The sequence below is a fragment of the Silurus meridionalis genome, chromosome 15 (genome assembly GCF_014805685.1).
Source record: "Silurus meridionalis isolate SWU-2019-XX chromosome 15, ASM1480568v1, whole genome shotgun sequence".
NCBI lineage: Eukaryota > Metazoa > Chordata > Actinopteri > Siluriformes > Siluridae > Silurus > Silurus meridionalis.
The window spans coordinates 18,932,354-18,944,483 of record NC_060898.1 but is presented as its reverse complement, the minus strand read 5'-3'; the positions used below and the strand labels follow the sequence as shown (position 1 = coordinate 18,944,483).

The 12,130-nt window shown below is 34.7% G+C and overlaps 1 protein-coding gene across 1 annotated transcript; it reads left to right on the top strand.

Annotated features, from left to right (window-relative positions):
* Positions 1-920: 920 nt before the first annotated feature.
* On the top strand, positions 921-10,377 carry zgc:165604 (uncharacterized protein LOC792578 homolog). The gene is made up of 6 exons (XM_046868151.1): positions 921-1,073; positions 6,593-6,747; positions 8,364-8,562; positions 8,889-9,044; positions 9,163-9,285; positions 10,047-10,377. Exons 1-6 carry the CDS (start codon positions 1,010-1,012, stop codon positions 10,244-10,246), a joined length of 897 nt encoding a protein of 298 aa, XP_046724107.1. The 5' UTR covers positions 921-1,009; the 3' UTR covers positions 10,247-10,377.
* The last annotated feature ends 1,753 nt before the right edge of the window (positions 10,378-12,130 follow it).

The window sequence follows — 12,130 nt, the reverse complement described above, 5'->3', positions numbered from 1 at the left end:
ACAAAACTCATCACTAACTCACATTCAGGTGTCAAAATATGTGGTGAACCCTTGTTGCCTTTTACACACACACATATATAGATATATATAAATATATACATTTGTTGTATGCCAATGAGTATTTTGCATGCAGTACTTTTGTAATGTTCTGGTTTAATAGTTGGTATGTATCAATAAGTCAATATGTATTTTTTTAAATTTCCACCAACCATGTGCACTGATAATAAATGCATCCTGACTGGCTTTTGTTCTTCCGACTGTTATTGTTTTTATTTATTTATTTATTTATTTATTTTTGTCTGTAGTTGAATGTTCCAGTATGTTTCTTTACATCCAAAATAAAGTTACCAATAGAGTTTTATTGGTGTGTGGGCCTGAGTACAAAAACAGCTGCAGAGGTTAATTCTTACCTCTTACACCAGGGGTCCCAGAACTATGGGCATGCTCTTTTAATAGGCTTTATATCTCTTAAAAATTAAAGCTTATTTGTCTGTATGGTGCAAAATAAAATACTGATGATCCACTGTGGCGAACCCTAACGGAGTGACCGGAAGAAGAAGAAGAAGAAGAAGAAGAAGAGGCATTAAATAAAATATACATACATTTAAAATAAAATAAAAATCATATAATCAATATAATATTACTGGTAGTCACTCTGGCCCATGTCATTTTCTGTTATAGAAAATGATTCAGCCCTTACAGAAAAAAACCCTGTTTTACATGATAGAAAAGTACTAGCAGAGAATCTTAATAATATGGATCCCTCGAAATGGCACTTTTTCTTTTGTCATTGGAAAAGTTGATCATATTCCTCTGAACTGAACTCGGATAACATGCTTGTAAACGTTTGTACAAAAAGCTGGAAATCAGGGCTTGGAGAAATTCCTTTGTACGGCCCATAATCACTCGATTATTTTTGTGCAGCGGGTGAGCAGTAAAGGCTTGAATAGATTATTCACATGCACATAACCACATCCACACACCTAAACACAAACACATCATCCTCACGATGCACGGCTGGAGTCAGCGGCTCTTCATCATCACCTGCTTGGTGTTTGAATTTCTGCAGTATGGTGAGTCAGACTTTACTGTCCACTTTTGTGTCTCTTCAGTCGAAACAGTCGGCATAATGGCAATTTTTGCAGGTAGAAATGCACATTTGTTTAACAACCTTTGTTTTTGTTGAATATATACAATATACAGCAAGGACTCAATAATAATTCATTTTAACTTTGAATTCACTTCATCATTGTTTTGACATCAAGAAAAGACATTAAAAGGACACTATCTACTAAGGATGATTTAGAGATTAGAAATTTGGGTTTGTAGTATGTTTAATAATTAAATGTATTTGTGTGTATATATATATATATATATATATATATATATATATATATATATATATATATATATATATATATACATAGAGAGAGAGGAACTATTGCAAGAAATATTTTCCCAAGGCATGGAGCTTGCAGTGTGCAATGTTTAGCTTTGAGATGTCAACTGTAATTATGGCTTGATATTCACAATGTGACACACACACACACTGGTATTCATACAAAAGAATGGGCCTGGAGATGGAAGGGTGGCGGGGGTGCTGCACATCATTACTGTAATGAGACATGAGCATGCATGAGGATGAAGGTCAGGGCACAATGAAAACTGCTGAAAGAAACTGTTAAAAAAAAAAAAAACAACTAATGTGTTCATACTTTATATTTATTGACTCTGAACTACAGTAAAATTCCAGTTTTGGGCTTATTTTACATCCTTGTTACCAAGAATGTAAAGCTTTCCTTAGGATGCAGTTTTGCCTTTCATTGTTATTTCAGGTGGGATATAATAAAATAATAAACTAATGTTCAATTCTCTATTTCTTTACATGGCTTCAAATGCACATATATTACTAATATGCTGTCTATTGTGACTGTTTTTGCTGCTGACATATCGGAACATGATCCAGACAGAAACAATGCATTTTCCTTTCAAACCTAATTTGACTGCTTTCATGCATATGCACACTTTTTTTTTTAAATATGCATACTCATCTTGAATACTCATTGTAAAGTATGCAAACAATTTTTAATAGTTTGTGGTATTAGTAAAGATATATTTATATTAGTAAAATTCCTGTACATTTTAACAAATATTTCAAAAATAGGAACACTTGTGTATATGTAATTTGCATACATAAAATGTTGTCATGCATATTAATTAGCAATATAATTGTCATCATATCTATGAGTATATATATTTTTAATGATATATGCTTATATTTTAGGATGCATGCTCCCTTTTTCTTTTCTTTTCTTCTTTTTTTTTTTTACAAATGCATTATAGTTTTGTGTAATTATTTTTTAATTATTGTTTTTACTGTATACATTTAAAATATGCATGTTTTTACCCGTTTATTGGCATTGTTATTTATTAATTAGCATGGAAATTTGTTGCATGTTTGTCCAGAATGGTTTAAAAACTTTACTTCCTTCACATGTTTTAGTTTGTGAACCTGGAATGTTATTGCATACTTCATTTTGCATGCATGAACTCATATTGGCTTTTTTTTATTTCCATATTTTCTTATATATAGCGAATGTAAAAGTGAGACATTTTGTGAATGACTTGTATGCTTATTTTGTGAGTATGCACACTCATTTTGCATACTTAATCCTTGTTTTTTGAATACACATTTTTAGTACAGTCTGGTTGATGCTACATTTGCTTCATCTGTATGTTTTAGAACATAAATATATTCACTCCAGCATATTTTTTATTGTGAATACTTATTTAAAAAATGTTGTGCATTAATTCAGGATGACTTTAATTGTATATATGACCATGTTCATACATTCATTTTATGTGTTGCAGATTACTGTGATATTTCCCTTCAAAGTTTTGTTTTTGCCTACTAGAATATTAAGTATGCATACATGTTTTTGCTTACTTGATTTATGTATGCATATGCATGCATGGTCAGGTTGTTTTTATCAATGTTTTCTGTATGTTATAGAAGATACTTTACACTGCTGCGTGTTTTATCTGGATATGTATGTGTGTATTTGAAGTATGCATGCTTGTTTCTTTTAAGTATGGAATTTCAAATAGTAGCTCTTGTGCGCATCGTCTTATTTTTTATGCACATTCATATTTTTATTATGCACTGTCATATATTATATTATATTATATTACATTATATTATATTACATTATATTATATTATATTATATTATATTATATTATATTATATTATATTATATTATATTATATTATATTATATTATATATTTATCATGGCACCTGTTAGTGGGTGGGAAATATCATGCAGCAAGTAAACATTTTGTTCTCAATGTTGATGTGTTAAAAGTGAGCAATTTCGGCCCAAGGGGTAAATTGTGATGTTTAGATGACTGGGTCAGAGCATCTCCAAAACTGCAGCTCTTGTGGGCTGTTCCCGGTCTGCAGTGGTCAGTATCTGTAAAAAGTACTCCAAGAAAGAAACAGTATAGTGAAGTGGCGACAGGGTCGTGGGCGGCAGAGGCTCATTGATGCACGTGGAGAGCGAAGGCTGGCCCGTGTGGTCCGAGCCAACTGATGAGCTGCTGTAGCTTAAACTGCTGTAGAAGTTCATGTAGGTAATACTTTATGTGTCAGAACTGTTTGGGCAGCGAAAGGGGGACCAACACAATATTAGGCAGGTGGTCATAATGTTATGCCTGATCAGTATATACACTCCTGCATATTAGAATATTCAGTTAATTTATTTATTGTGAATTAATATTTTGTTTGTGCATTAATTCAGGATGGTTATAACTCTGTTGCTCATTTCTATGTCTGTATTCATTCTTTCATTTCATGTGTTGCCTTCAAGATTTTATTTTGCAAACCTTATCTGACTGCTTTCATGCATACTTAATTTTTAAGTATGCATACTTATTTTGCCTACTACATTTTTGAGTATGCGTACTTAATTTTTAAGTATGCATACTTATTTTGCCTACTAGATTTTTGAGTATTTACTTTAGGGACAAAATGTTCACTTGCTGCCTGATATGTATCACCCAGTAACAGTGGCATGATAAGATAATATGTATATGTATTATGTTTAATATAATATATGATATTATATATAACAGTGCATAGAAGTAAGAGAATGTGCTCAAGAGAGATCCTATATTTTCTATACAATTCTGATAACCTTCTATACTAAATTCCATACTTAAAAAACAAGCATGCACACTTTAAATGCATACAACAAAACTGCAGCTCTTGTACGATGTTCCCAGTCTGCTTTTATTATTTAAATATAAATTTCTATGTCTGTATTCATTCTTTCATTTCATGTGTTGCCTTCAAGATTTTATTTTGCAAACCTCATCTGACTGCTTTTATGCATACTTAATGTTTAAGTATGCATACTCATTTTGCCTACTAGATTTTTGAGTATGCATACTTAATTTTTAAGTACGCATACTTATTTTGCCTACTAGATTTTTGAGTATGCATGGTCAGGTTGTTTCCTGTATAATTTAGCAATTACTTTACACTGCTGCAAATTATATATCTGGAAATGTATGTATACATTTAAAGTATGCATGCTTGTTTCTTAAGTATGGAATTGAGTATAGAAAGTTATCAAAATAGTGTTAAAAATATAAGGTCTCTCTTGTGCACATTGTCTTGGAGCACTTTTGATAGATACTGACCACTGCAGACCAGGAACATCCCACACGAGCTGCAGTTTTGGAGATGCTCTGACCCAGTCATCTAGACATCACAATTCGGCTCTTGTTAATCTCGCTCAAATCCTTATGTTTGCCATTTTTTTCCTGCTTCTAACACATCAACTTTAGGGACAAAATGTTCACTTGCTGCCTGATATGTATCACCCAGTAACAGTGGCATGATAAGATAATATGTATATGTATTAATGTATAATATAATATATGATATTATATATAACAGTGCATAGAAGTAAGAGAATGTGCTCAAGAGAGATCCTATATTTTCTATACAATTCTGATTACCTTCTATACTAAATTCCATACTTAAAAAACAAGCATGCACACTTTAAATGCATACAACAAAACTGCAGCTCTTGTACGATGTTCCCAGTCTGCTGTGGTTAGTATCTGTAAAAAGTGGTCCAAGACAATGTGCATAAGAGAGACCTTATATTTTTAACACTATTTTGATAACTTTCTATACTCAATTCCATACTTAAGAAACAAGCATGCATACTTTAAATGCATACATATGTTTCCAGATATATAATTTGCAGCAGTTTAAAGTAATTGCTAAATTATACAAGAAACAACCTGCCCATGCATACTCAAAAATCTAGTAGGCAAAAATAAGTATGTATACTCAAAAATCTAGTAGGCAAAAATCTAGTAGGTAAAAATAAGTATGCATACTTACAATACAATACAAGACAGGTGGTCATAATGTTATGCCTGATCAGTATATACACTCCTGCATATTCTATTTGAATATTCAGTTAATTTATTTATTTTGAATATTTTTTTGTTTGTTTGTGCATTAATTCAGGATGGTTTGAACTCTGTGCTCATTTCTATGCCTGTATTCAGCCTTTCATTTCATGTGTTGACTTGCAGATTACTGTGATATTTGCCATCTAGATTTTGTTTTGCAAACCTCATCTGACTGCTTCCATGCATACTTAATTTTTAAGTATGCATACTTATTTTGGCCTACTAGATTTTTGAGTATGCTTCTAGATTTTGTTTGCAATTCTCATCTAACTGCTTTCATGCATACTTAATTTTTTTAGTATATAAAAAATAAATATGTATGCACACTTACTTTGATTTATAAGAATGCATGGTCAGGTTGTTTTTTTAACCAATGTTTCCTGTATGTTTTAGCAAATATTTTAGATTGCTGCATATTTTATCTGAATACGTATGCATGCATCTGAAGTATGGATTTTAGTATAGAAACTAACCAGAATGCTGTTAAAATTAGAGGATCGCTCTTGTCCACATTGTCTGATGTTTATACAAATGTATCTTTTTAGCATCACTGTTATATGTAATATATATATAGTATATGAACTGTTGCATATACTTTTTTTAATGCATGCTTTTTTTTGTAACTTTATTAATAACTATGCAAATTAAAACAAATTCTACAGTAATGCTGAAGGCAACACGTAGTACACTTCTCTTTCACTTTTTTATTTTTCACTTAAAATGCAAGATACAGTAATGTGCACATGATAAATCCTCCAGCTGTAAGGAATGAACATGAATGCAAAGTGCACTTATTTATTTTAAATCATTATTTCAGCATGCATTTGTTTTGGTGAGATGTATAGGTGGGGAAGTGGTAGCTTTCTGGTTAAGGAATTGGACTTTGGTTTTAAAGGTCATTAGTTCAAATCCCAGCCACAAAAAAGCTGGGCCCTTATGCACGGCCCTTAACCCCGTAGCTGATCAGCTGTATGAATGAAAGTCACTCTGGATAAAGACATCTGCCAGAATGGCATAAATGCAAATATCTCTATGCTGACTGATTCGTGTTGGTGATTAACTGGTGGAGTGTGACAGAGTTTCTCTTGGCCCTCTGTAGACGCAGTGCGTGTCACAGTGCGGGAGTCCAGTGTGGAGGTGGTGCGGGGCGACTTCATCACTTTACCCTGCTCCTTCTTCACCATGATGCCCCTGATCCGCCTCAGCATCATCTGGACCCTGACTCCTTTTTCGGACCAAGACCATCCCACACAGGTTAGCTCAGTGGTTAGAGAACTAATCCATCCATTTTTTAAACTTATTTTGTTCTACTGCATTTGTAGCACAGAAACAGTGGAAATTCCTATAAGAAAAAGTGTAAACAATAAAAACAAACCAAATTCCTCCTCAAAAACATTTGGACTGTAATTAATTTCAATGGTCTACTACAATGGCTCAGTTTTACATTTTTAAATATGCATACTTATTTTTACCTACTTGATTTTTTGTATAATATAATATATTAGCTATTAGAGACTTTTTTTTGTTTGTGCATTAATTCAGGATGTTTTTAACTGTTGTTTTCATGCCTGTATTCGTCCTTTCATTTCATGGGTTGACTTGCAGATTACTGTGATATTTGCCATCTAGATTTTGTTTTGCAAACCTCATCTGACTGCTTCCATGCATACTCAATTTTTAAGTATGCATACTTATTTTTGCCTACTAGATTTTTAAGTATGCATACTTATTTGGCCTACTTGATTTTTAAGTATGCATACTTATTTTGCCTACTAAATTTCTAAGTATGCATACTTATTTTGCCTACTAGATTTTTAAGTATGCATACTTATTTTTGCTTACTTGATTTTTAGGTATGCAGACTTATTTTGCCTACTTGATTTTTAAGTATGCATACTTATTTTTGCTTACTTGATTTTTAGGTTCCCTAGTTCTCTTTTAAAACTAGTTCCTAGGGCTTTGCTCAGGGGCCCAGAAGTGGCAGCTTGGTGAAGCTGGGATTTAAACTTATAACCTTCAGAGCCAAAGTTCCATGCTTTAACCACTAAGCGACCATCTCCCCACAGTCGCCACTGGCTCGGTCATTAGAGACAAAATTACAATTATAAAAACAAACATACACATCATTTTATTAACACTATATCCAAGTTCTATACAAATTTAAATTCATTTAATTGAACATTTCACAAATGAACCAGATGACAATCAGTGCCAGGTCGTGCAGTTTTCATGTAGGCCTTCAGTGGTGCCCTACTTGAGTCAAATGCTTCAGCAGGGAGGTTTTATATGGACCCTTGAACCCCTTCAGCTTAAAACAACAGCTTTAAGCAACATGGAGATTATGCTAATTAAAAAAGGCTGCAGTGTCGCTGGCCTTATGGCAACACGTAATATGAAGGCTGAAATCTGATTGGAAAGAAACTTTAATACATACAGACACTCGGGTGCAGGCAAGAGAAATGTTATGAAATGAAAGAAAAGAGTTATTGGGAGTAATTTAACACATATTCATGGACAAATATATATATGTTAAAAAATAAGTCAGTGATTGTGACGTCTGACTTGAGTTTAGGCCAGCAGTGGAGGCATTGCTGACCCTGATGGCCTCCCACAACCACCACAGATTATGGGTTATGTTCTAAACTTGTTCTTTATTATTCATAAAATTAAAGTGAACAATATTTTCCAGCAACATAATACAGACGCTGCAAACTCATTCATTTTCAGGTAGCACTTTCTCATAGAAAGAACTGAAACATTCCATTATGTTCACTAATCCTTCATCAGTGTGTACAAACTGAAGCAACTTGACCATGTTAATGTCTGCATCTTGATCTTAATGTGACTATTTGTTCACCCCTGTGCACCAGGTGATTGTGTATGATCAGGGGCAGGTGATCGAAAGCCCCTCCTTCACTGGCAGGGTGGCGTTTGCGAACATGCCCTGGAACGCTGATATCATCCTGAATGAAACACGTGTTTCTGATGCTGGTATCTACCGCTGCCTAGTGAGCAATCCACCAGACACTGGAGACCCTGGAATTGGAGAACTCAGCCTCAGAGTTCTGGGTTAGAACCACTTTACGCTCAGCTCCTGTGCAGACTGTCTGCAACTACAATATTTAATGTAATCACTGATGTATCTCTGAATAGCAGGCTTTCTGAGAACCTTATATATATATATATATATATATATATAAAATTTTACCTTGCTTTATTCTGACAGGATTTATATTAGGATTCTACTTCAGGAAACCAAAATCATTTATTTATATTTATATATATATTTATTTTAAAGCTAAAAAAAAAAAAATGCACCTTTGACTGACATCAGACTCTACATGTTAAATAAATGCACTATGTGTGTCTTACTAGATAAAATGTGTCTGCTGTAGTGCCCCCATCTCTGCCTGTCTGTATGTGGGAGGGCAACACTGACGTAGGTGGAACCGTCACACTGACATGTCTTATACTGGAAGGCGTCCCCACTCCACAAATGACCTGGGAGAAGCTGGAACCAGATCACATCACCTTGCCCATCAGCATGGGGGGTAATAAGTACATTTCCATCCAAATATGGGATGACAAAACCTGACAGGAACTAAAAAGGTCACAAAGATCATCAAAGAACATCAAGGCAAGGTCTATGTAATTGTGTCTTTTCTTTAGGGGAGCTAATGGGCTTGGTGCAAATCTCAAACATATCTGGCCAGGACTCAGGTGTGTATCGCTGCTCTGTGACCAACACTCTGGGGACACAAAACTGCTACGTGAATCTCTCTGTGTACATCCGTGAGTTCAAACCTTGCCGTGCCACCCAAGCATTTTAGAATAAATGAAAAATGTAAACACATATATACACACAGTTACGACGGCTTGTCTTACGATTTTTTTTTTATTTACAATGATGATATCGAAGAGACGAAAGATTCGCCCAGCAGGCAGATGGAGCAGCGACACAGTTCAGTTCAGTTGTTAGAGTGCTTTTTTTTGGTGTGTGTTTTTGGTGTTTCAAAGCCCAATTTTAGCCCACTGATTAGTCTCATTGCTAAAGGTTACCACTCATTTCTTCCGGCTCCACCCTCCACTTGCGAAATTGTGCTCGTCCTAATGCCTGCTGCAACATACATATATGCTGTATATATTTTATAAATAACAGTTTACTACCCCATTCTGATCACCATTCTTTCAGACTCTTGGGTGGGCTAGGCCATGTCTCCACTAACGATATTATCAAGTTACGATGGGGTCATTGTAACATCTCCATTGCAGGTCGGAGATTATATATAGACAACTTTCTTCTGGTTTACCTTCAGAAATCACTCGCTTAAGCTTCTTATAGTAAAAACTTTGTGCAAACCTTTTTTGATTACATAACTGTGTCCCATCGTTTAGTTAATGCAAACAGTACATTTACGACAAATAAATAACTTCTAAAATTCCCAGCAAAAAAATGGTTATAGAACAATCCCTAGCAGAAGTGTTTCTGAAGATTGAAGCTGTCAATCTTGTCATTTAGCCATTTTTCTATCATCATCTCTCTTCTTGTGCAGCTAAACAGGCAACTGCCCCAGGCCTCCTGCAGGGGGCGCTGATCACACTTTCCATGGGCTTGGTGCTGCTGACCCTGGTGGCATTGGTGCTGTGGCTCCACCGCTCGGCTCAGGAGAGCAAATGGACGGATGGCTGTGTGGAGGAGTGTTACAACGAGATCACATGCACTCCCTCTGTAGTCAAGCGCTCGTTTGTTTGAGCTCTTCGAAATTGGGATTGCGTTTGGGTTCTATGATGTCCAGAATTGTTTTGAGATATATGATCTCGTTTTGAGATACATAATGTCTGGTGCAATGATTGGTCTATTATTAAAATACAGAGTAAATGGTGTACAGTTTGTAGTATAGACTTTCCTTCTTGGTGCTGCATGAGTCTGGTTGTCAGTGACAACAATTAAAAAGCTCAATTACTTTGAAGGATGGAGTAGTTTGATGAACTGATGTATGAGATGCTTTTCTTACCTGCTGCAACACTGTTGCTGAGTAAAACGCTGAGTAGAATTAGACAGCAAGTTTTTGGTTTGATTTAGTTTGGTTTTTTTAAATAAAATTTTCCTACTTTTTTCTTCCAAATTACACCAAAGATTTAACACAAATCCCTACAATCACTTACACACCATTTTGGACAGTTGCATTTAAACATAATGCATAAACTTCGCTTAGCTGAAATAATCTCATTTCAAAAGTGATATTTGATTAGGCAAATGTGTATTTAAACAATCATAGTCTTAAATAACTAGAAGGAACCTACAGGAAGCTGCTAGTGAAGTGCTATTTTCTCAGCAGGCCTGGATTGAGACGGAGCAGAAACGAAGAAACCCCTATCAAGTTACAGTAGTCTGGTCCACTATCAGGTTCAAATGGCTTATGAGCAGTGTAATGCTTTTACATTTACAGCATACAACAAACACCCTTACCCAGAGCTTACAGTTATCCCAGTCATACAACTGAACAGATTGGGGTTAAGGACCAGTAAGAGAAGTAAAGCTGTAACTTTCTGTTTTTGGACATGGGAAAGGTTTCTAGGATTGGGGCCATGGCACTGTTTTCTCAGTAACATGACATTTTGTCTTCTTAAATAAGCGCACGTGAGAAAAGCCTGGGTAGAGGGCGACAGGTTGGAACTACTATACAGTAAGTCATAAAATTAAATATTGTGGTACATTACCAGGTAGTTTTTCCCCCTCGCCACTGGTTTGCTCATTAGGAATACATTTATGAGGGATTAAATAATAGGCAGTGAATTTACAGGTAATAACATTCCAGTTTTATAACCTATTTATGTAAAGCTGCTTTGGGACAATTTTCACTGTTAAAGCGCAATACAATTGAACTGAATTTTCTAATATATTAAAACCTTGTTTAAAAATTGCAGTGATGGAAGAGACACGCTGTGCTGAAGTAGGGTTGTATAGAACACCTCCACCCCATCATTAATCATTTTCCTTTAACAGTATTTTACATATTCCTGACTCGGATACTCATCTATACCTGCTTCAAGCTGCAGTTTTCAGTAACCTTCTCAACCTCCCTTTATCTTGTAAAGAACTAAAGACTTCGCCCTAAACACTGACTAGCAAAAAGAAGAAAAAAAAAAAAAAAAAAAAAAAGATTCACAAAGTCCGCTCTGCAAATAATGACAAAAAGCTTTAATTTAAATAGAAGAAAAAAAGATCACAAAAAAAAAAATCTGTACAACTCTGAATATTGAATAACAGCTTTTAAATAAAACAATACCCCATATATAACTAAAAGGTGATTAAAAAAAAAGTGGGATGTACTATTTTACAATACGTGTGCAAAAGCAGTATTATAGTTGACTTCCTTCCCAAAAACTGCACGATTCAAAGGTCAGAGAGCGCTTTAGGATCAGCTCCCTTAAGATAGTGTCTTTGAAAAATAACCAGTAATCCAATAGTAAAATAGATTTATATACTTTTAAATATATATATTTATATACAAAACCTACCATCCGATAATCGGCAAAAGGTTCGATTCAATCCCTTTTAATTAACGACGCCAGGGACTGTCCAGTAACTTGTGCTTGCCTCTGTCCAAAATCAGAAAAGGAACTTTGGAGAGAT